Below are 21,855 nucleotides of genomic sequence, written 5' to 3'. Positions count from 1 at the left end.
CACTCTATACCATAATAGCCACAGCCAATAAAGTCCTTGCCCCACTCCCACGTGTCTGTCCTGCTGCTGGCTTGACTCAGGGTTGGGGACGGCCCATAGTTCCACCAGAGACCAGGAGAGCAGCTTGTGTTCAGGGTCATGACATCATTCCAGGAGTCCCACGGGAGTCGGCAGGTCTGAAGACGGGCCCAGTTTGCCTGCAGCTTCACCCTGCAGTCCTAGGGCCTGATCTCCCCAAGAGCCCCACCCTCTCTACCCACCCAGGCTGCAGCGGCGAGAGTTCAGACAACCTTGCAGGAAGGCCCTGCTACCACCAGAGGTCGCCACAGGACCACATGGGCCATCCACATCCACCACTGTCCTCCCAAACAGGCGGGTGGCAGGAGGGCTAAAGGCAGGCCAGCGGACCCAGCGCCTCCCTCTTCTGAACTGCATCAAGCCCCACTGAGGCTGGGGGTAGGAGGGGGGCGAGGATCCAGGATCAGCAATTTTTTTAATGGAAAGAGAAGCACGTCGCAGGGAGTCAGAGTAAGTTCTGTTGCATGAAACACATATGTGGACTGTCACTGTGTAAATGTGTTTCTTACTGTAGTTCAAGCTAGAAAACGTCTGAAATACGCTGCTCTCCGAGAACGCATTTACACGGAAGCGGATTTTCTAGGAGGGGCAGACTGAAGGGAAGGGAAGGCAGACAAACTGGCTGAGGGAAAGTGACGACGACAGCTAGTTACTGCACACCGACAGCAAGCTAAGCCTCTACCTACAGCATCCACCGAGCCCCGAGCCCTTAGGACGGTGTTGTTCTCCCTGCTTTACCGAGGATGCAGGAGATCCAGGGACTCAATCAAGGCCCACAGTTCCATGGAAGGAAGTGGTCAGTACAAACTCAGGTCATTGGCCACCCCAAGGCCAGGGTTCTTGCTATTCATGGCCTTGCTTCATCCCACAGCTTTGCCCCAAAACAAAAAGAGGCGCAATCGAGGCAGAAATCACAGGTGAGCATTCACATAGCACTCATGGGACCTAGAAAACTAGCATGCGGGCGCAGAGCTGGAAAGAGAGGTCTACGAAATTCTGTAAAAACACATTGCTCATTTCGCACCTCCGAGACATGCCTTGGAGAAGGTGGGGCCCCGGGACCTGGGAAGCGGAGCTCGGCAAGGAGTGGTTCTCACTCCTGGCTTTCTGACCACAGGAGCAAGGGCTAGATGGGAGGGGGCACCTGGAGGAACAGGGTACCTTCCCTCTTTCGGAAGCCTGTCCTCAGAAGATGCTTTCATTCCTCTTCCCTGCCTCCCTGTCCCCTCTCTCCTCTCAGCCCACACACCCACACACCCCACCCCTATGCGTGGCCCCATCACACTTCCTAGTCTGGGCTGGTTTCCCAGCTGAGGTGGCAAGCCTTGGCACAGATCAGCCTCAATAGATTTTAAAATTATCGGTCCCTGTACCAACAAAAATCATCTCACATATCCCCAGAGAATGTGTCCACACTCTGGAAAATTCCTTAGCATGACGAGTTCAGGTTGGGTCTGCCTATACAGGAGGAGATAAGAGAATCGGTATCCCTCTGGCCACATATGAGGGAAAGGAGATGCAACATCGTCCTGCACAAACAGCCTCGGACCCCTGAAGCCCTCCCTAGAGCCCCCAGTTTCAGCAGCCCGGTGGATCTGGGAATCCTCCAGAAATGGGGGGTTCTCAACCTAAGAACACAAATTCCCTTGCTTTCTGAGTTCCTTGAGGACAGAGGCTGGAGGTTCCTCACCCACACATTTGAATTCTCCCCAAGAACCACAGTTCTTGTCACAAGCCCCAGGGGCAAATCAGAGACTGTGATCTGGCCCAGGGAACCACATCAAGCTCTGAGGATGTGTGGGCGGGCAGAACTCACCCAGCCTCTCACGCCCTCCCACTGCTCCCCAGCAGAGTTTCCATCTGATTCCTATTTGCCTCCACCTGCCGCCCAAGTGCTCTCAGGCCTTGGGCCTTCTCCCGGCACTGACATGCCCCGCTCCAGAGCCAGAAACAGAATGGGCTACTCTCTGTTGGAGCAAAGTTCAAGTTGTGATCAAAGCAAGGACAGCAGTGTAGAGCCAAGCTGCTGAGTGGGGCAGCAAGCTCAGGGCTGACCAGAGGCCCAACTCTGGCTCTCCACCAACTTCCCTGCGTGACCCGGGCCCACTCTTGGATTCTGGTTCCCCCAACAGAGAACTTTTGGACTCAGTCATCTGTGAGGACGCTCCCCTCTCGCCCTTGAAAGTCATGCCCTGCTGGGGACAGGCAGTGTACCCTCCTTGTGTGCAAACCAGCCCGGATCCTCCCAGTCGCAGTCCCCAGGGAGGCCCTTTCGCCGACTCACCCGGAGCCTTGGTGTCTGGCTGGGTCACTGGCGCCCTCTTCCTCTGTCCCTCCTTCACTCTGCTGGTGGCTTCCCTGACAAGCTTTTCCCTCAGACTCGGAAATTCAGAAAACCTCCGTGCCTTCTGCTCCCGCTGGGCTCTCAGGAGGGACTCAAGGTGTCTGAGAGTTTGAATGGAGATTCCCTTTGCATCCTAAAAAAGACAGACGTTCCTCTTTGAAGACAGAAGCCCCTCAGCCTCCCCCAAGGCCTCTCGTACCTGCTGCTGGCCTGGCAGTCCCTGTGATCAGCGCTGGGTGTTCTCTGGGAGAGGATACGGTAAGCGTCAGAGCAGGGTGGGCAGGGCGTGCACATGCAGCACGAAGTGTGGTGGTTTAGGGCTGGGAGACTTGTCAAACATGCATGGTAGGCAGCTGGGTGGGTCAGTCGGGTAAGCGTCTGCCTTTGGCTGAGATCATGATCTCAGGGTCTAGAATCGACCCCGCATAGGGCTCCCTGTTCAGTGGGGAGTCTGTTTCTCCCTCTCCCTGCCACTCCCTCTACTTGTGTTCTCTCGCTCTCATTCTCTCTCAAATGAATAAATAAAAATAAAAATAATAAATGGACACAGAAGAAAGCAGCCCACGAGTGGAGAGCAGAGACAGGTCAGGCCACAGGGTGACACCCCCAGCAACCACTAGAAATGGAGGAGAGCGGCCACGCTACTGCCGTGAGGTAAGGAGAAGCCATGTGGGCTTATATTCCCCGATATGAAAGGCTCCCCAGCTGGAACACGTAAGACGAATAAGCCTACGCAGCTAAGAGAAATCGAGCACTTGCCAGGTTAAGAATGCCACGTATCCAAATGGTAGGCAGCAGGCCCTTGCAACGTGGGCCCCGCGCTTACTCTCTTTATCCCCATGCTTTCCAGTTTCTCTTCCAGGGTGTCCTCCAAGATTGGCCTGAACTGCTTCAGCAGGGTGGGGTTTCGCCTCAGAGCAGCCAGCACATTCTGCTGTCCGTCTCGGGAGTCCTCCAGATCTGCAGCACACGGCAATCCACCAAGGTCAGCCTGGGCGCCCAAAACCTCCATTCTCAAGCACCTGCGTGGCCCTCCCCAGCCCATGACCCACGGCTCTGGCCAGCGAGCCCAGAGCCACGGACCCCACCTGAGTGTCCATCCCAGACACTGGGGATGTTTCTGCTGCTGGCTCCCACTGCTTCAGACCACCTACCTGCCTGCAGAATTCTCCTCCCCTGCCCATTCCGGCTGCCAGGATCTGGGCTCAGTGCTGCCCAGGTGAATCTGGGATTTGTGGGCTTTTGACTTGCTCTTGAGCCCTAGCAGCAGCTTGTTGCCAAGCTCCATTTCTCCCCCGAACCCGGTTTTATTGAGAGATAACTGACACAGAGCAGCTTATACGTTTAAGGTGTATAGCGTAGTGACTTGACTTTATTCTGAGATTATCACAGTAAGCTTAGTTAACCTCTCATAGAGATACAAAAGGAAAAACGAAACAAGTTTCCCCTTGTGATGAAACCTCTTGGGATCTACTCTCTTAGCAGCTTTCCCGTATGTCTTCGAGCACTGTTAGCTCTGTTCCTCCTGCCCATGACCTCCGTGGCACTCATTTCTGCTCTCACAGGCAGCTTGTACCTTTTGACCACCTTCCTCCAATCCCCTTCCCCTACCCACCACCTCTGGTAACCACAAATTAGGATCTTTTTTTCTACGAGTTTGGTTTTTGGCTTGTTTTGATTCTACATATAAAGGAGATGATACAGGATTTGTCTTTCTGTGTCTGACTTATTTCATTTCACATAATGCCCTCTAGGTCCGTCCATGTTGTCACAAATGGCAGGCTTTCCCCCCTTTATGGCTAAATAATCTTCCATTAATATATATCTACCTCAACCGCATTATCCATTCATCCATCAATGAACACTTAGGCTGTTTCTGTATGTTGGCGATGTAAACCGCAGATTTCAGGCCCTGCCAGCTGCCAGCCCTGTTTGATCCTGGCCCCAACTGACACTCTCACCCTACTGCCGTACCACATTCTGCTCCCATCCAAGGGATGGAATTCTGCATGGGACAGACACCATAAACTCCCTTCAAGTTTATTGTCTCTAGAGATCAGGGACTTACCTTCCAAATTAGTACCAGAAGGACCACAGGAGTTAAAAATGCATATTCCCTGGCCCCACCCTCCAGAGAGTCTGATTCCATAAGTCCAGGGAAGGACCCTGGAAACTGCACTTTAACTTGTCTGAACGATTATGGTGGAGGTGAGCCACAGACCATACTGTGAGAAATGTGGACCCAGAGGATAATAAAATAAGCCGTTTCAATAAAATGTCATTGCTGCAAAGAGGCCTTCCAAGGAGTTGGGTCCAGTGTGGGGCGGGCAGCGGGAGGGAGGGTGGGCACACTGCCCTTACAGCAGGACCAGCCCTTAGATTCACGCAGTAGACATTTTCTGACAAGTAATATGGAGAATGAACGGGCCAGTCCTGGGGTGCTGGGGGGCACAGAAGAAGACCCTCAAGGGGCTCACATTCAAGAATGGTCATGTCAACTGCGGCCGCACATTTAAATCTCTTGGGCCTCATCCCAAACTAATGACATCAGAATCTCTGAAGCTGGGCCCTAGACCTCAGATCTTCTAACACCCAAGCCCGAGAACCAAGTGTTCTAGAGCAATGGTTCCCGAAGTGGGAGCCTCAGCGACGGCGCCACCGGGTAAGTTACTAGAAATGCGGATTTTCAGATCCCACTCCAACCCTACTGAGTTGAAAATTATGGATGTGGAACCCGACAACCTGTGTTTTAGCAAGCTGCCCCCCACCAGGTTGATCCTCCTCCATCAAGCCCATGCTGGGGCGTAGGCCCCAACCGTGGCCGCACGTCGGATTCACCAGGAGCTTTAAATACTACCGATGCCTGGAACCCACCTCCTATATGTTCTGCTTAAGGTCGGCAGGGGGCGCAGGCTGGTGGGGTCCTCGGAGCGTTACGAGTGACCTGGGTGATTCTTCATGTGCAGTCAGCTGCGGACAGCCACTGGGGTGACAGTGGGCCCCAACAAGCTTCAGGACGCCTGGAGAGTGCCAAAAAGGCTGCTGGACCCCGCCCCAGAATTTCTGACTCTGCTTATGTGGGATAAGGCTGAGAATCTGACAACTTTCCTTTCTAACAAGTTCCCAAGTGGTATTTCTCCTGCTGATTCGGGACTAGAAGAGGCAGGCCAGCATACGAAGAGGCCGAGCACAGTGGATCAGTGTGGGAGACACCAGCTGCGTGTGACAAGCCGGGATGGGTAGGGGTCAGCCAAAGCACCCTCCTCAGCTCCACTCTCCACGACTCAGCAGCCTCTGCGGAAGGATTTGGTTCCTCCCCTCTATGGACGTCAGCAGGTCCAGTAATGTGTTGTGTTACTCAGCAGATAGCTTCCCCCAACAAAGGTACATGCATCTCTAATTTGTACTTCTAAATTCCAAGGTTAAGTGCACGGGATGGGGGTGGGGAGTAGTAGAGGACTAATTAAATAAATTTTGGTGGGGTACCTGGGTGGCTCAGTAGGTTAAAGCCTCTGCCTTTGGCTCAGGTCATGATCTCAGGGTCCTGGGATTGAGCCCCACATCGGGTTCTCTAATCAGTGGGGAGCCTGCTTCCTCTTCTCTCTCCCTCTCTGCCTGCCTCTCTGCCTACTTGTGATCTCTGTCTGTGAAATAAATAAATAAAATCTTTAAATAAATAGATAAATAAATTTTGGTTCACCCATCCAACAGAATACTGTAAAGCCCTGCAAAAATAATGAAGCAACTGCACATAAAGGGACAGGAAATGATTTCCCAAATAAGTTGTTGAGAAAATAACCAAATACAGAGCAGCATGTATAGTATGATCCCATTTGGGAAAAAGGAAAAAAATGCATACACATATATGCTTATATCTGCACCAAATATCTCTGGAAAGATAAATGAGAAAGCACAGCAGTGTGATCTCTGGGTGGAAACTGGATAGCCCAGCAGGAGGGAGACCTGCTTCTCACTGTACACACACCCTTTTGCTCCTTTGCTCACTTGCTTGCTTACTTTTTTTTTTTTTCCAAGAGCATAGATTACTGTCTCAGAAGTAAAGGATGAAATATTACATTAAAAAACAAAATTCCCATGGTGAACTCTTTGGTGACACACCCAGGAAAGGGTGCATTGGTTGGGTCACTTTTGTCATATCAGAGCCCAGCTTCAGAGGGCAAGCCCTGGTCAGCAGGTCAGCTGCGCGCACTCCCTGATCTCTCCTGGGAGCGCTTCTCCCCACTCCCCCAGGAGTTCCCACAGTCAGGGAACACTGCTAATTTTTTTTCCACTTCTTCTTTGCATCCCCTGAATCATCTGGTTGAGCTCTCTCTGCATACCAGACTCACCACTGAATAGACTGAATGAAAACAGAAGGTGCCCAGGACTGTGGAGAGGAAGCCCAGGCAGACTCTGAATCCCACCTCCGCCCACCTGCCGGCTCTGTGACTCCAGGCAAGTCACTGGCCCTCTCTGGGCTTCCCCACCAGTGAGCCATCAGATCATACGGTAAGGCCCGTGTGTAACTGCCTGGCACACACAAGGTTCTTGAAGTACTCGTCTCATGTCCCTACTTCCCTTCCCCTGCCTTCCAGTAGCCAGACACAGTGAGGGAGAGACAAACTAGACGAGGAGGACAAGTCTAATGCAGGATGAGTCCTGCATTAGACACCGGGGAAAGAGAGTCAGGCCTCACCTTCCTCAGAAGAGTCTTCTTCTGTGACCACAGCCTTCATGCCCTCGCAGGTCCCTGAGGAGAGCCCAACAGTTAGTGGCCCCGATTCCCCGGATACCATCCCTGACTTGGAGGAAAGCGCAGGACACCCGTGATTGCCAGCCAGAAAGAGCAAGCCTTCCAGTCGTTTCTTCACCAGGAGAGGCAGGATGGATGGAGCCGCGGTCACGAGCACAGACGGCACGAGCCAGAAAGACCATAGTTCCCAGCCCAGCTTGCCCATTGCTGGCCCTTCAAAACCCCGGGGTGGGGGGGGGGGGGGAGTGGGCTGTCCCAGAACCTCAGCAAGCCCCAGTCTCCTCATCTAAAAAATGAGACTGATAATGCCGGGCCCACCTTAAGTAGTGGGGACAATGTAATGAGACAATGAATCTAAAGTGCTTGGCGACGCGCGTGGCACACATCCCAGCCCCCGCCCTGAGGGCCACAAGGAGGGTGCCTCTCTGACCTGCTGGCCAAGCTAGGGAAGGAACGTCTGACCTAGAGACAGGGATTAGGGACGGGCATGTGGGTTTGCAAGAAAAGGCAGAAAGGTGGCCAAAGAGACGGGACAGAAGAAGTGGGAGTCCAACGGGCAGGACTCCTAAGGGCCTGGCCAAAGTCCTCCACGCACGGCGGTCTCCTGTGGGCTACTGGCTCCCTCTAGACGCCAGCACATGCATCCATGAGACACTCACGCCCAAGAACCACAGAGCAGCACACCAGGGTACCCAGAGGAAGACTACACATCCTCTAGACAGGCCACATTCACATCCAACTTGCTGCACCCTGGGAAGAAGGTCAAAGTTGATGGCTCGAACCCTAGGCATGAGGAATTAGAATCTTCTCGTGAAAAGCTCCCTCAATCACTGCCCGCAGGATCTTCACCGTTCCCCAAGTCTCGACCCCCCCCCACAGAGAAGAACAGGCCAGGCCAGAATCCATCTGTCTGTCCCGGAAGCAGATCTCTTCTTGCCCTCCCTCACCCAGCCAGCGAGCCTGACACCCCATGACCCAGGAGCTGCTCTCACTGCCACCCCCCTCATTCTATAAACTGACTGGTGGGGGACAGGAGAGAGAAGAGGCCAAGACTATTAGAAAACACCCCATGAGAACTTACCCTCCTCCTTCCTGAGAGACATGGTCTGGATCTGCAAAGATACAAAACAGAACAGGCAGCCGGGAACCCTGCTCTGTGCAGTGGGCCTGCCCAGCACCGTAAAGAAGGGACAGTCAGTTTCCATGGTTGGGAACTAGGAGCTCGGAGAACGCTGCCCCAACCCCCCAGTGCAGCTCCTGCCATCCATATGTAAGAGGGGTGATGGCACCGAGGTTGAACAGCAGCAGCCAGGAGGGGGAGGCAAGAATGCCCCTCTTCAGAGAAGGACTATGATTTGAAGGGCAGGAGCCCCACATGAGTGGAGTGGGACAGGCATACAGCAATGCTCCTGGTACACTTGGTGGACAACCAGGGTGAGGCGGGCTCCCCCCACCATGGGGACATGAGCTGAGGGCCCCCTGGGCCGAAGGAGGCATGAGCTGGACAGTCATTAAACTGCTGAGCCCTCCCTTTTCCAGAAGGTGCCTCTTCATCCTCCTTCCACACAGTTGCACTTGGGACAGCCGCCTGTGACAATGTGACCCCCACACCACAGCCATAGCCAAGTGTCTAGGTTGGGGCAGAGAACTCTGAATTGGAAATATGTGAAGTCAAGAGCCAGTGGCAGCCAGCTGGTTTGGGGTTGGTTGGTTGGTTTGTTTGTTTGTATTGCCATATGGATAGGTATGACGTGAAAGCTGATCTTCAGAATAAAAGGAAAAAGTTTAAGCAGATCTAGAGAAAAGGACAGAGACACACAGCAAAGGAAAACTCCTGACCACATTCATGTCTCTCGTTCTAGTTAATCCCATACTCAGCGGCTCTCCTGCCTTGAACTCTCTGAGACATCCTGTCTACCCTTCAGACAAATTTCCCTTCTGCTTAAGCTTCAGTTGTTTTTTATTACCTACTGATGAATGACACATCCAATGCCAATTTCCAACGACTTCTTCCTTTGCCTCCCTCTATTCTAGACACTCTAAAACTAATTAATTGCCTTCTAACCTTCCTTGCAGCTATGGTTGCCCATGTAATACCGCTCTGACCAATAAAATATAAGCAAACGTCTGAGGAAGAGGCCTTTTCATCAACTTCTTCTACTGAATATGGTTGTGATGGTTGGGGCTATGACAGCCATCTTGCAATTATAAGGGTCAAACATGAAAACAAAAGTCAACCTACTGAAGATGGTAAAAAAGAAAATTTTCTTTTTCATGGATTTTCAATGACATCATTTTGCTGCTAAACCAAGGCCATCAACTGTCACCTCTTTTTTTTTTTTTTAAAGATTTTATTTATTTATTTGACAGAGAGAGATCACAGGTAGGCAGAGAGGCAGACAGAGAGAGAGGAGGAAGCAGGTTCCCTGCTGAGCAGAGAGCCCGATGCGGGGCTCGATCCCAGGACCCTGAGATCATGACCTGAGCCAAAGGCAGAGGCTTAACCCACTGAGCCACCCAGGCGCCCCAACTGTCACCTCTTTTGACATTACAATACAAATAAACCCCTACTAACCTATTCTAAATCTAGGTTTAGCCAATGGGCTCCCTAGTGAAATATCTGCAAACAGGAGTCCCGGGTAACAGAAGGAAGAAATCTCCAGACTGGACCTGAGGTGGCCAGAGCAGTGAAGAGCTAAGTGGGGGGAGGCCCAGTAAAAAGAAAAGCAGCAGAAGAGAGGGTCAGATCCATTACCCGAGTGAAGTACAGCTGGGAGAACTGAAAACTCAAAAACCAGGGAGCGGGAACAAGAAGACTGAACTAGACAGTGACAGGAGGCGCTCTGCTCAGAGAATCTGGGTGGAGGGGGTTTCAGAAACAAGGCAAGGCCCTGAGGCCACAGAGGGGCCCTTCGGATGGCAGAGACACTTGTCCCCTGACCTGCAGCTCAGAAGGGGGAGCTGAGCCTGGACTAGGCAGAGAGCTAGCAGCAGTAGGTCAAGCGGTCAGCTCTAGGAGAGAGGTGCTACGTGAGCAGACGACTTATCACACTAATTTGTCCGACAACATCATCAGCAGCCGTTAATTTAGGACAAGTGTCTTGACCAGGAAATGATGTCTGAGAACGCAATGAAAAGAGCCCAAGTTTTGCAGTGCACGGCCTGGCCAGGGCTGAATCCCCCCACTGGCTCTTACAGGATGTGCTCTGTGGACTTGAGGGAGGCACCTGCTTCTCCAGCCTGTTCCATCATCTGTCAAAGGAAGATGGGGGGAAGCCAATGTCTGCCTTGAAGGGCAGCAGTGAGGTTTAAATGAAGTAATACACCAAGTATCAAGCAGGTGCCGGCCCTTAGACAGTGTCTGGTGATAGTGTGAACTTAGCTCAGCCTCTCCAGACAACAGGGCTATCTTCAGCCTGGAAAGAGACAGCCGCAGCTTCATCATTCTTCTCTCTCCTGAGAGAGCCTCGCTAATGAGACCACTGCCAGTGAGTCCGGAGAATCAAAGGAGATCCTCACAGAGAAGAGGCCTAGGGGCCCCGGGACCTGGCAAGGAGGAGGAACAGACCTACCATCTCCTCCTGGGAGGCAATGAGCCTGGCTTGTTCCTGGAGCTGGGCGCGGAGAGCACCGATCTGGCGCTGGGACCGGGCGGCTGCTTTCCTCTGATCCTGAGACAGGGAGGCCCGGAGCATCTCGTTCTGCTCCTGCAGCTGGTGGGCACAGGGGACTCGGTCAGTCGGGTGTCGCGGCGACCTCAGAGTGCCCGGGAGCTGCAGGGCCTGCTCTTGTAGGCACACGCAGGCCGCGGTTTCACCTGAAGTGAGGTGGGGGCTTCCAGACCTGGGCAGGTGGCTTCTAACAGGATGGACTACTTTCCAGTTTGGGCATATTTCCAAGCTGTGCTTGAGGGGAAGTGAGAATTGGATGCAGGCCCCTACGATCAGGGCAAACAGGCTTTCTGTCCAGCATGACCACCCACGGAAGGACAGTCAGATAAACTGAGGCCATCCATGAGTCATCCAATGGTGTTTTTAGGGAAAAACCAAAGGTGAAGAAAATACCGCCCATGCTGTTGTAAGAGCAGAGAGAAGATGAGATGTTTCCATGTGCATGAAGAAACCCTAGAAAAATACCCAAGAAAGCAGTACAAGTGGACAGACAGCCACAGGGTGGGTAGACGGAGTTGGGGTGGAAGTGATCCTCCATATATTTCAGTACATTGTACTGAGTGTGCCTTCCTATGTTTCTTCCACTTTTGGAATAAATTAAACTGTATTTCCCATCTGAAGATGTTTCAAATAAAATAAAGCCATCAGATGGTCGGGACTCCTGGGTGGCTCAGTGGGTTAAAGCCTCTGTCTTTAGCCCAGGTCATGATCCCAGGGTCCTGGGATCAAGCCCCACATCAGGCTCTCTGCTCAGCGGGGAGTTTGCTTTCCCCTCTCTCTCTCTCTCTGCCTGCCTCTCTGTCTGCTTGTGATCTCTCTGTTAAATAGATAAATAAAGTCTTTTTTAAAAAACCCATCAGATGGTCATTACTGGAAATGGGAGTGCCGGCCTCTGATCTGAGCACCTGCCTCTTCTGGGCTTTCTGTAGGCAGTACCTGGAGCTTCTGATAACCAGCTTCCTCCTCAACTTGCTTCCTCCTCAGGGGCATTTTCATAGCCGCTATTTTCTCATCCTGGGTCCTGCTGCTCCCTGCACCCTGATCTTAGTATTTGAGCCTTTCCATGTGGGCTCCCCTTGAATGATGGCTGAGGTTCTCTCTTGGGTGGGGTTTCAAGGAAGAGCCCAAACATGAAATGACCAGGCAATGCATCTAAGGTTTCCAGGCCTGCTCTCTGTGGACGGCCTGAAGGGGTTCCTGCATAGGGGACCACAGAGTAAAGCAGGTGTTGGGTTCAGGAGACAAGTCCCAGAGGCCCTGACTCCTAGCCAGGGAGGCTGCTGTCTGGGCGGCTGACCCCTTCTGGGGATTGATGGGGGTCGGCCACCAGCAACACTACGAGCAACCAAATACTTGTCAGTTTGAAGGGGGTAGTGATAGAGGATGGGGGTGCCACAGGATAAGAGGAGGTCTCAGGAAACCCAGCTCCCCCAGACCACCCAGAGTTACCTCTCGCTTCTGAGCTGCATGCTTTCCCTGAAGTTCCTTCATTTTTCTCTTCCATTCTGCTTTCTGAAAAAGATAAACAGGCCTCTGGATATCAGAATGTACTATGAAGCTACAGGAATTAAAAAGTGCTGGCTCATGATTAGGCCGAGTAGTGAAAAGAACAGAAAGCCCAGACAAAGACTTGGCGGGGGGGGGGGGGGGGGGGGGGGATAGAATCTTAGTCTGGGGGAAAGAGATTACTGACAAATGGAGTTCAAACAGGTCGTTAACTGCCTGGAAAAAATATATGAACTTGAATCTTTATTTCATATCTTAAACCAAAATAAATTTTAGGTGGGTCAAAGATTTAAACTTAAAAATTGGAAGTGATATCAGTAAAATGGTACCATAAGAAATTCCAGCTCTCAAACCACCCACAGGTGCGGATTCCTCTGTGGGAGCCCAGGAACCCAGCTGAGAGTTTCTAGCACTTCAAAGGAGGAAAACAAAAAAACAAAAACAAAAAACAACAACAAAAAAACCCAAGAATAGATGCATTCCAGAGAAGTTTCACTTTACCTGCCTCAGCTCTCCCCAAGGAGGCACAGCTCGATGCGAGAGAGAGACCCCTCAGCCTGCAATGTTTCCCATGGAGAAAGTGAGAACAAGTGAGCACCCCCTGCCCCAGCTTCGCGGGGTGCTGCCCAGGAGGCCCACTTCTCTCCCCCGCCCTCAGAACCGGGGGACAGGGCAGAGCCAAATCAGCCTGTGGGGCTGGCACGGGGACCTCAACAACCATCCACAGATCCGACTGGCTGGTTGGTAGACACCAGGAGGTGTAAGACGAGAAGTATTTACATGCAACCAATATTAAGTTACTATCAGCTTAAAATAGACTGCTGTACTATAAGATGGTTTCTGTAAATCTCACTGACCACAAAAACACCTACAGCAGATACGCAAAAGGTGAATGAGTCAACGCACCCCACTGCAAAATAAAACCATCACACCAAAAAGGAAGGCAGCAAGAGAGGAGGACAGGAACAAAGGAACTACAAAACAGTCTGAAAACAATTAACAAAATGGCAATCGTAAGTCCTTACTCGCCATTAATTACTTTAAATTTAAATGGACCAAGTTCTCCAATCAAAAGACACAGAGTGACTGGATGGATTAGAAAAACAAGATCTGGCTACAGGCTGCCTACAAGAGATTCATTTCAAGGACACAGAAAGACCAAAACTGAAGGGGTGGGAAAAGGTATTTCATGCAAACCACAACCAGGAGAATGGGGTAGCTATAATTCCATCAAAGGCTTTAAGTAAAAAACTGTTACAAGAAACAAAGAAGTCACTATATAATGATAAAGTGGTTAATTCATCAATACAACAATTGTAAATATAGAAGCATCCAAAATCAGAGCACCTAAATATATAAAGCAAATATTAATACAACTGACAGGAGAAACAGCAATAAAGTAAGAGTATGGGGCTTCAAAGGCCCACTTTCAACAATGGAGAGATCATCCGTGCAGAAAACCAAAAGGGAACACTAGACTTGAACGTCACTATAGACCAAATGGGCAAGACAGACATATACAAAACATTCCACCCAAAAGGAGAACCACCTTGGGTGCGCCTGGGTGGCTCAGTGGGTTAAGCCGCTGCCTTCAGCTCAGGTCATGATCTCAGGGTCCTGGGATCGAGCCCCGCATCGGGCTCTCTGCTCAGCAGGGAGTCTGCTTCCCCTTCTCTCTCTGCCTGCCTCTCTGCCTACTTGTGATCTCTCTCTGTCAAATTAAAAAAAAAAAAAAGGAGAACCACCTATGGAATGTGAAAAAATATTTTGCAAACCACATATCTGATAGGGGCTCATCTCCAAAATGTAAGGAACTTCTACACCTCAATACAAAAAGAAAAAAAATTAGTAGACAAAGAGTCTGAATAGACATTTCCCCAAAGAAGGCCTACAACATCAGTCATTAGTGAGCACAAAAATGTAAATCAAACCACAATGATACGACACCTTACACCTGTCAAGACGGCTATTATGAAAATAGATATAGATATAGATATAGGTAGGTAGGTAGATAGAACAAGTGTTGGTGAGGACGTGAAGAAAAGAGGATCCTCGTACGCTGCTGGAGGGAATGTAAATTGGTGTAGTTATTATGAAAAACAAAGTGGAAGTACCTCAAAAATTAAAAACAGACTTACTCATTTCCCCTGGATATCTCTCAGGTAGACATGAGATGTATTTGTTAATAAACTTGTTTGTTTTTCTGTTATTAAAAGAAAAATTTAGGGGTGCCTCAGTGGCTCAGTCAGTTAAGCATCTGACTTTTGATTTCAGCTCAGGGTCATGAGATGAGCCCCACAATGGGCTCTGCGCTCTGAGTACAGTCTGTTTGTATCTCTTCCCCTGCACCTCCCCTCTCTTGCACATGCCCTCTCTCTCTCTCAAATAAATAAATAAATAAATTTTTTAAAAAGTGAAAAACAGAACTAACATGTAATCCAACGACCCCACTTCTTGATATTGATCCCAAAAAACTGAAATCAGGATCTCAAAGAGATACCCTCCCATGTCCATTGCAGCATTATTCACAATAGCCAAAACAGGGAGACCTAATAATCCACTGCTGGATGAATGGATAAAGCAAACATGGTATATACATACACTGGAATACTAGTCAGCCTTAAAAAAGAAGAAAATCCTGCATCAACATGAATGAACCTAGAGGACGTTACACTTTGTGAAATAAACCAGACAAGAAAGACAAACACTGTATGATCTCACTTACTTGTGGAATCTAAAACTCATAGAAACAGAGAGAGAATGGTGGTTGCCAGGGGTTAAGACGGGGAGAAAGTGGAAGGTTATGGTCAAAGGTTTGCTCTACAGATACGTTGTGTATTTAAAATTAGCTAAGAAGGTAGATCTTATGTTGTGTTATCACCACACACACAAAGAAAAATAATAAGAATAAAGAGGGTGGGAAGAAACTTTGGGAGGTGATAGATATGACTGTGGCCTGATGTGGTGATGGTTTCAAAGGTAAATACTTATTTCCAAACTCACTGAGTCATGTACACCAAATATGCACAACTTCTTACCTGCCAATCACACCTTAACAAAGAGGGACGCATGAGTGAAGGAATAAATAAATAAATAAATAAGGCCTTAAAGGAACTAAAAGGAAACACAGAAACATTTTCTTTTTAAGCCTCAGAGTGGCCATACACAAAAGATTGATAATCTGATCATTTTGACCACATAAACAATATTAGTTTCATATGGTCAACAAAATTGGAGGCACAATATTGTGGGGGAAACAACCACAAGAACAAGAACACCTGGGTGACTCAGTCGGTTAAGCATCTGCCTTTGGCTCAGGTCATGATCCCAGGGTCCAGGGATTGAGTCCAGCATTGGGCTCTCTGCACAGCAGGGAGCCTGCTTCTCCCTCTGCCTACTGCTGTCCCTGCTTGTGTGTGTGTATCTCTCTCTCTGACAAATACGTAAATAAAATCTTTTTTAAAAATTAAATAAATAACCACAAGAACAAGAAAAGTTTGGGTTAAGTTCCATATATTATAGAAACTCTCACATTGGTAAGGAAATCCATAGAAAAAGAGGCAAATGATGAGGATAGAGGTCATTTCTTAAAGTGAAACCTGTAAAACATCAAGCAGTAAAAACTTTACCGCTCTCAGTTAGACTTCAAGCTCTTTCTTAACAATCTTAGTGAGCAGAAACAGAAGCACGCTCCGATAGAGTGATCAGGTCCTTCCTTGTCCTGGAGCAATCAGCGATGCAGACCAAATGTAGCCAGTGGTGGCTGGAGCCACCTCCTGCAGCCTCAGGAAAGGAGACTGGGCGCCAGCCTCTCCAGCTTCACACCCAGGGGCCTCTGGGCGGCAGCATGAAATCGACCTGGGTGGGAAAACTTACACCATGGACAATAGCAACTGCTACAAATTAAAGCTTTTTTCGGTCCAGAGAGTGGTTGTTGGATATTTACTATCACCCACAAGACCCACCGGAAATGCCTTCAAAACAAGAGACTGCCACACTTCCTTAGAGTTGTTTTCAACTGGGTTGGAACCAAAATGAGGGTGAAGGTACCCAGTAAGGGACAAAACTGTATGTATTTTGAAAAGATCCCAAGCAAACCTGGTATTGCTCCCATGTATATACCAGCCTCACCTGAGAACCCTAAGAATCTGATCCCATGCCTTCATGCATCGGCAGAAGGTCTGCAAAGGTAAAACCTGATGTCTTCCACATGAAAAAATGCTCAACATCACTAGCCATCAGGGAAATATGAATCAAAACCACAATGAGATACCACCTTACACCAGTCAGAATGGCAAAAATTAACAAGACAGGAAACAGCAACTGTTGGCAAGGATGCGGAGAAAGGGGAACCCTCTCACACTGTTGGTGGGAATGCAAGCTAGTGCAGCCACTCTGGAAAACAGCATGGAGATTCCTCAAAAAGTTGAAAATAGAGCTACCCTATGACCAAGCGATTGCACTATGGAATATTTACCCCAAAGATATAGATGTAGTGAAAAAAGAGGTACATGCACCCCAGTGTTTACAGGAGCAATGTCCACAATAGCCAAACTGTGGAAGGAGCTGAGATGCCCTTCAACAGACAAATGGACAAAGAAGATGTAATCCATAAACACAATGGAATACTACTCAGCCATCAGAAAGGATGAATACCCAACTTCTGCATTAACATGGATGGAACTGGAAGGGATTATGTTAAGTGAAGTAAGTCAAGCAGAGAAAGACAATTATCATATGGCTTCACTCATATATGGAGCATAAGCAATAGCACAGAGGACCATAGGGGAAAGGAAGGAAATCCAAAGGGGGAGAAATCAGAGAGGGACATGAACCATGAGAGACTATGGATCCCAGGAAACAACCCGAGGGTTTCAGAGGGGAGGGGAGAGGGGGGTAACTGGGTGATGGGCATTAAGGAGGGCGTGTGCTGTGACGAGCACTGGATGTCATACGCCACTAATGAATCATGGAACAACGCATCAAAAACTAATGATGTACTATACAGTGGCTAAGTGAACATAATAAAAAAATAATAATAATAAAATAGAAAATATCAAACTGCATAACGCACAGAGAAGATAAATGTTATTTTGTTTAACATGTATTTCCCTGTTTTGCACAGGGAAATACATGTTAAATGAGCACGTCGACATAGGTCTGTCTGCAAATGTGCACATTATGTGCATGTAAATGTAAATGTCCTTACTGTGCATCAATTCAAGAAAGAAATTTTTTTTAAAGATTTTATTTCTTTATTTGACGGACAGAGATCACAAGCAGGCAGAGCAGCAGGCAGAGAGAGAGGAGGAAGCAGACTCCCCGCTGAGCAGAGAGCCTGATGCGGGGCTCGATCCCAGGACCCTGGGATCATGACCCGAGCCGAAGGCAGAGGCTTTAACCCGCTGAGCCACCCAGGCGCCCCTCAATTCAAAAAATTTTAAAGGTTAAAAAAAAACAGAAACAGAACAAACCAAAAACCTGATGTCTTCCAACTTCCATAAAGCCAAGAGCAAAACTGAGAGACTTAGTTGAAAACAACATGACTGGCTGTGGGGAAGAGGGCCAGAGCCCTCAGCTCACCTGAACGTCCATCTTCTCTCTCAGGACCTGGAGCTCCTGAGTCTGCCTGAGTCGCTCCTCAGATTCCTCATCCCGCAGTGACCCGAGATTGGACTCCACCACACTGTGGGACTGCAGCACCTGCAGTTTCTGAAAAGCCGGGGCCCAGTTTTATTCAGATGAAGATCTAATCTTGATGTTGTCTTTTATATGGTGAGAAGGGCTCACCTCACCCCACCACAAACTCCAGCTTGTCTTCACCGGACATCTATGTGCCTGCATATACTCACACGAGTCTGCATTCCCCTCAGGTTCCCCTGAGAACTCAGTGCTTACACAGGAGAAGCAGGCACCCACGGACAAACAGAATTCGAGAGCAGAATTTCAACTGCACTGAAATTCGACTGTACCCAAAGCCCAGAGCTCACCAGACATTTCTGCCCCCGTTTCCCCCTCAGTCTTGAATAGGCTGAAGAGAATCAGGCTCTTTGGGAGGGTCTCATGCACTCTGGACGATTCCCTGAGCACTCCTGTCCCTCTTCCCATCAAAAAATGCTGGCTGTCACCAAGAAAGCCTGGCTTTGCCTGGCTTGGAGTGCTGTCACCAATACCAGGATTCCTGAGCATGCAGTGTGTAATGTGAAGGGAAAGACACAGAAAGGGGGATCCAAGAGAACAGGCCTTGCCCCCTGTGGTTACACGTTTAAACATACCACTTCTGCCGTCACAAAAGCAAACTGTCTCCATCTCTATTACCACACCAAACTCACAAGCCCCCCATTAAAGCTTTAAAGAACTGCACGCCCCTGAGTTTAACTTGTTACCATTCTTCAACTCTTCTCGACTGCTAAAGCAGTATCAGGTAAACTCTTAACCATTTCTAATTGAGTATTATCATAGAGTAAAATGCTTTTTCAAGTGTGTGTGAACCCTCGGCTTCTGATGTGTCATTTCTGTCTTCACACCGATGTAGACAACCAGAGAGCAGGCTCTCTCGGCATCACGAACCTTCGCGGCAATTTCCATTCAACTAGGGACTCCTTTGGCAGCTGGATTTACCCTGCATCTTCTCTCAAGTTCTCTCTGCAGTCAGGCAACTTAGCCAAAGTAAGCTCACAGGCCTTGGTATCAAAGAGAAAATTCTGAGGAGAAACATCTTCAAGAACTATTTCCCTTTCATTGGCCCTCCTAACACCAAAGGGAATCTTTTCTTTTTTTTTTTTTTTTTTAATTTATTTGACAGAGAGAGGGATTGCAAGTAGGCAGAGAGGCAGGCAGAGAGATGGGGGGAGCAGGCTCCCAGCTGAGCAAAGAGCCCAATGCGGGACTTGATCCCAGGACCCTGAGATCATGACCTGAGCCGAAGGCAGAGGCTTTAATCCACTGAGCCACCCAGGCGCCCCAAAGGGAATCTTTTCTTGTGTAATGAGACAGACAGTCTTACTGTGTTATTCATTCCCATGGGAAATGAAATCTTACCTTTTTCTCCCCCAAATAAGAAGAAAAACTAACAAAATAATTATCCAAATACACTAAGAAGTGTGTAACCAGTTTGGTTCCTATAATAATAAAATGTCACTTGAGAGGAGATGGGGGAGACATACGGACACAAAAACACAGCATAAGCAATCCTATAGAGGAAAGACCAAAAAAAATGATGTTCCAGTTTAGGAAAATGTGATCCAAGTTAAAAAGAAACCATGGATGGTAAGAGTTATGTCCTCATTTACCAAAACTTCGAATTCTGAACTGAAGGAACCCTCTGACAATTGCTGAGGTGGTTTCTAAACAACTCCAAATTCAAACCAATACGTATCTATCAAATGTCTAGTCACCTAACACCATACAAGGGGAGGAATGGGAGTTAGCAGGGGTATGGGCGAGCTCAGGAATGATGAGCACAGAGCTGGTAAGAGCATGAGCTCCATGGGGTAGAGTGGCATCTTGTCGCCCACATATCATCCCTCACCGCATGCAGGAACATTTAGGATGGGAGGACTTGGGTCACTAGAGATAACCACACACACACACACACACACACACACACACACACACACACATCACCTCAACCCCAAGCCTTCCCCATCCTTGACTTCCCATCTCAGATTGAGATGATGGACCACCCAAGATCCCACGCATATCCTACAACGATCTCCTCCTGGAAAAATTGTCCAGGTGTTTATTTAGCAAAACGTAGAATGACTGTGAGAAACACTATCAGACAGTTCATTTTCAAAAACAAAAAAACATTCTCCTTGATGTTAGAAGGACCAATAATTAGAGCTAAATATATTCTGAATAAACAGCTTTTTAGCAAAAGAACTTTGAATGCTTTTGTGCTGGGTACCTCTTCTAACGCAGAGTTATGGTTGGCAACACTTTTAAATTCATCCCAAAATAATTTTTTTAGTTTGTCTATTTCCTCATATAGCTTGGCCCGCTCTTTTTCTTTCCATTCATCAAATTCTTTCTTAGCTTCTATTTCCTTCTGACGGGTGATCTCTGCTTCCTGGAAAGAAAAGCAAGAACAATAGACTCATTAATTCCACATTATGGCAAATATTGACTGAGAAAATGCTAGGGCTCCTTGTCTGGGCAAGTCACTATGGAGACCCAAAGAACATTCCTTACCACAGTCCCCATCGTTTGGTCATGGAGCGGGACAAGTCTTAATCTGAACTGTAAAGTCCCTTGAGGATAGGGACCCTGTCTTTTCTCTCTCTTTGTTCGAGGCATAGTTGACGCTCGATAAACGAGGAATGATACAATGAGGAAGTGATAAAATGAGGAAATGAATGAAGAATGACTACATGAAAGAAGTGGTGAGGCAAGTTTACATACTTTCATTCTACAATTATCTACTAAGTATCCCTGAGACCGGCCTTTGGAGTTTATCCAGTCTTTGTTCTCAAAAAAGCGAACCAGCCAGGTAGCGTAAGAAGCTAACATTCTGGTTCAAATACCCTCGCAGGGTGCCTAAAAAGGCAGGAAAGTGAAATTCTCTGCTTTACTTTTGGTCATACAGATCTGGAAAAATAATTGAGTTTCCCAGACAACCCAAGATCATTTGCCACACTCAGGAAGATGTCACCCTGGTGCTGACTCCCAGCAGCAGAAAGCCAGCCGGACTTCTGGTCCTGTGGGAGACAGTGCCACATGGGTCTCCTGGGCGGACCTCAAGCGGCTCTCCCGGGCGCCTCCTCTCCGCGCCCACCTGCAGCCGCCGCTGCCTCTCCGCCTCCCTCTGGGCTTCCAGCTCCCCTTGGGTCCATTTTAGCTTGGCCTGCAGCTCTTCCAACACCTCCTCCACCGGCTGTTCCTGCTTCTTCTGCTTCTCTGTGGGGTCCATGAAAAGAAAGGGTGACCAGTTTAAGTGAAAAAGTGAGTGGAGCGCCGTTCCTCGCCTATGCAATCAGCCACACCTCAGGCTGAGACCAGCTCTGCCACTTCCATTGGACATTGACCAGGGGCAAGTGACTGAACCTCCCCGACCCTCAGTTTCCCCGAGTTGGAAAATGGAGATAACAGCACCCAGCTCAGAGGGGTTGTTGGGAGGATGAAATAGGATAGTGCAAAGTGCTTAGCACACTGCCTGGCCTGACAGCTCCATAAACGTGAACTACGATTGTCATAGAAAATAACTATTCGGGCAGTCTGGACTCACGCAGATGTAAACGCGAGATCAGTAGAGTACCAGAAGCAGAATGCGAAATGGCACGTGCACAACGATTATCGGTACAAGGAACATATCAGTGGGTCCTGACGGCCATCAGAGAGGAGCTGAACATAGTGAAGATAATCGTAGTTTGAAGTTCACTTTGTTCAGAAACACAGCAAAGTATTCAGTTTCAAATGAAAAACCAAGCAGCATGTATTAGGAAGGAAAACTTCAGCCAAGGTTGCGTTAAGTGCATGGATGATTTAACTTTTCTAAGATTAAT

The 21,855-nt window shown here is 48.7% G+C and overlaps 1 protein-coding gene across 10 annotated transcripts in view; it reads right to left on the bottom strand.

Moving 5' to 3' along the window:
• Positions 1-21,855, bottom strand: part of DZIP1L (DAZ interacting zinc finger protein 1 like) — a 41,538-nt gene that overhangs the window by 5,244 nt on the left and 14,439 nt on the right. For 9 of the 10 annotated variants that reach the window (XM_046003592.1, XM_046003593.1, XM_046003588.1 and 6 more), the window contains 9 exons: positions 21,129-21,250; positions 20,262-20,423; positions 17,936-18,064; positions 12,296-12,358; positions 10,748-10,888; positions 8,257-8,287; positions 7,119-7,172; positions 3,249-3,382; positions 2,363-2,555 (listed from right to left, as the gene is read on the bottom strand). In XM_046003592.1, coding sequence (XP_045859548.1) covers positions 2,363-2,555; positions 3,249-3,382; positions 7,119-7,172; positions 8,257-8,287; positions 10,748-10,888; positions 12,296-12,358; positions 17,936-18,064; positions 20,262-20,423; positions 21,129-21,250 — 1,029 coding nt within the window. The remainder of the gene's footprint in view (positions 1-2,362; positions 2,556-3,248; positions 3,383-7,118; positions 7,173-8,256; positions 8,288-10,747; positions 10,889-12,295; positions 12,359-17,935; positions 18,065-20,261; positions 20,424-21,128; positions 21,251-21,855) is intronic. The other variant, XM_046003595.1, reaches the window with a different exon arrangement.

The sequence above is a fragment of the Meles meles genome, chromosome 4 (genome assembly GCF_922984935.1).
Source record: "Meles meles chromosome 4, mMelMel3.1 paternal haplotype, whole genome shotgun sequence".
In the NCBI taxonomy this organism is placed as follows: domain Eukaryota; kingdom Metazoa; phylum Chordata; class Mammalia; order Carnivora; family Mustelidae; genus Meles; species Meles meles.
Note: the sequence above shows the minus strand (reverse complement) of the source record. Positions and strands in the feature narration are given on the sequence as shown.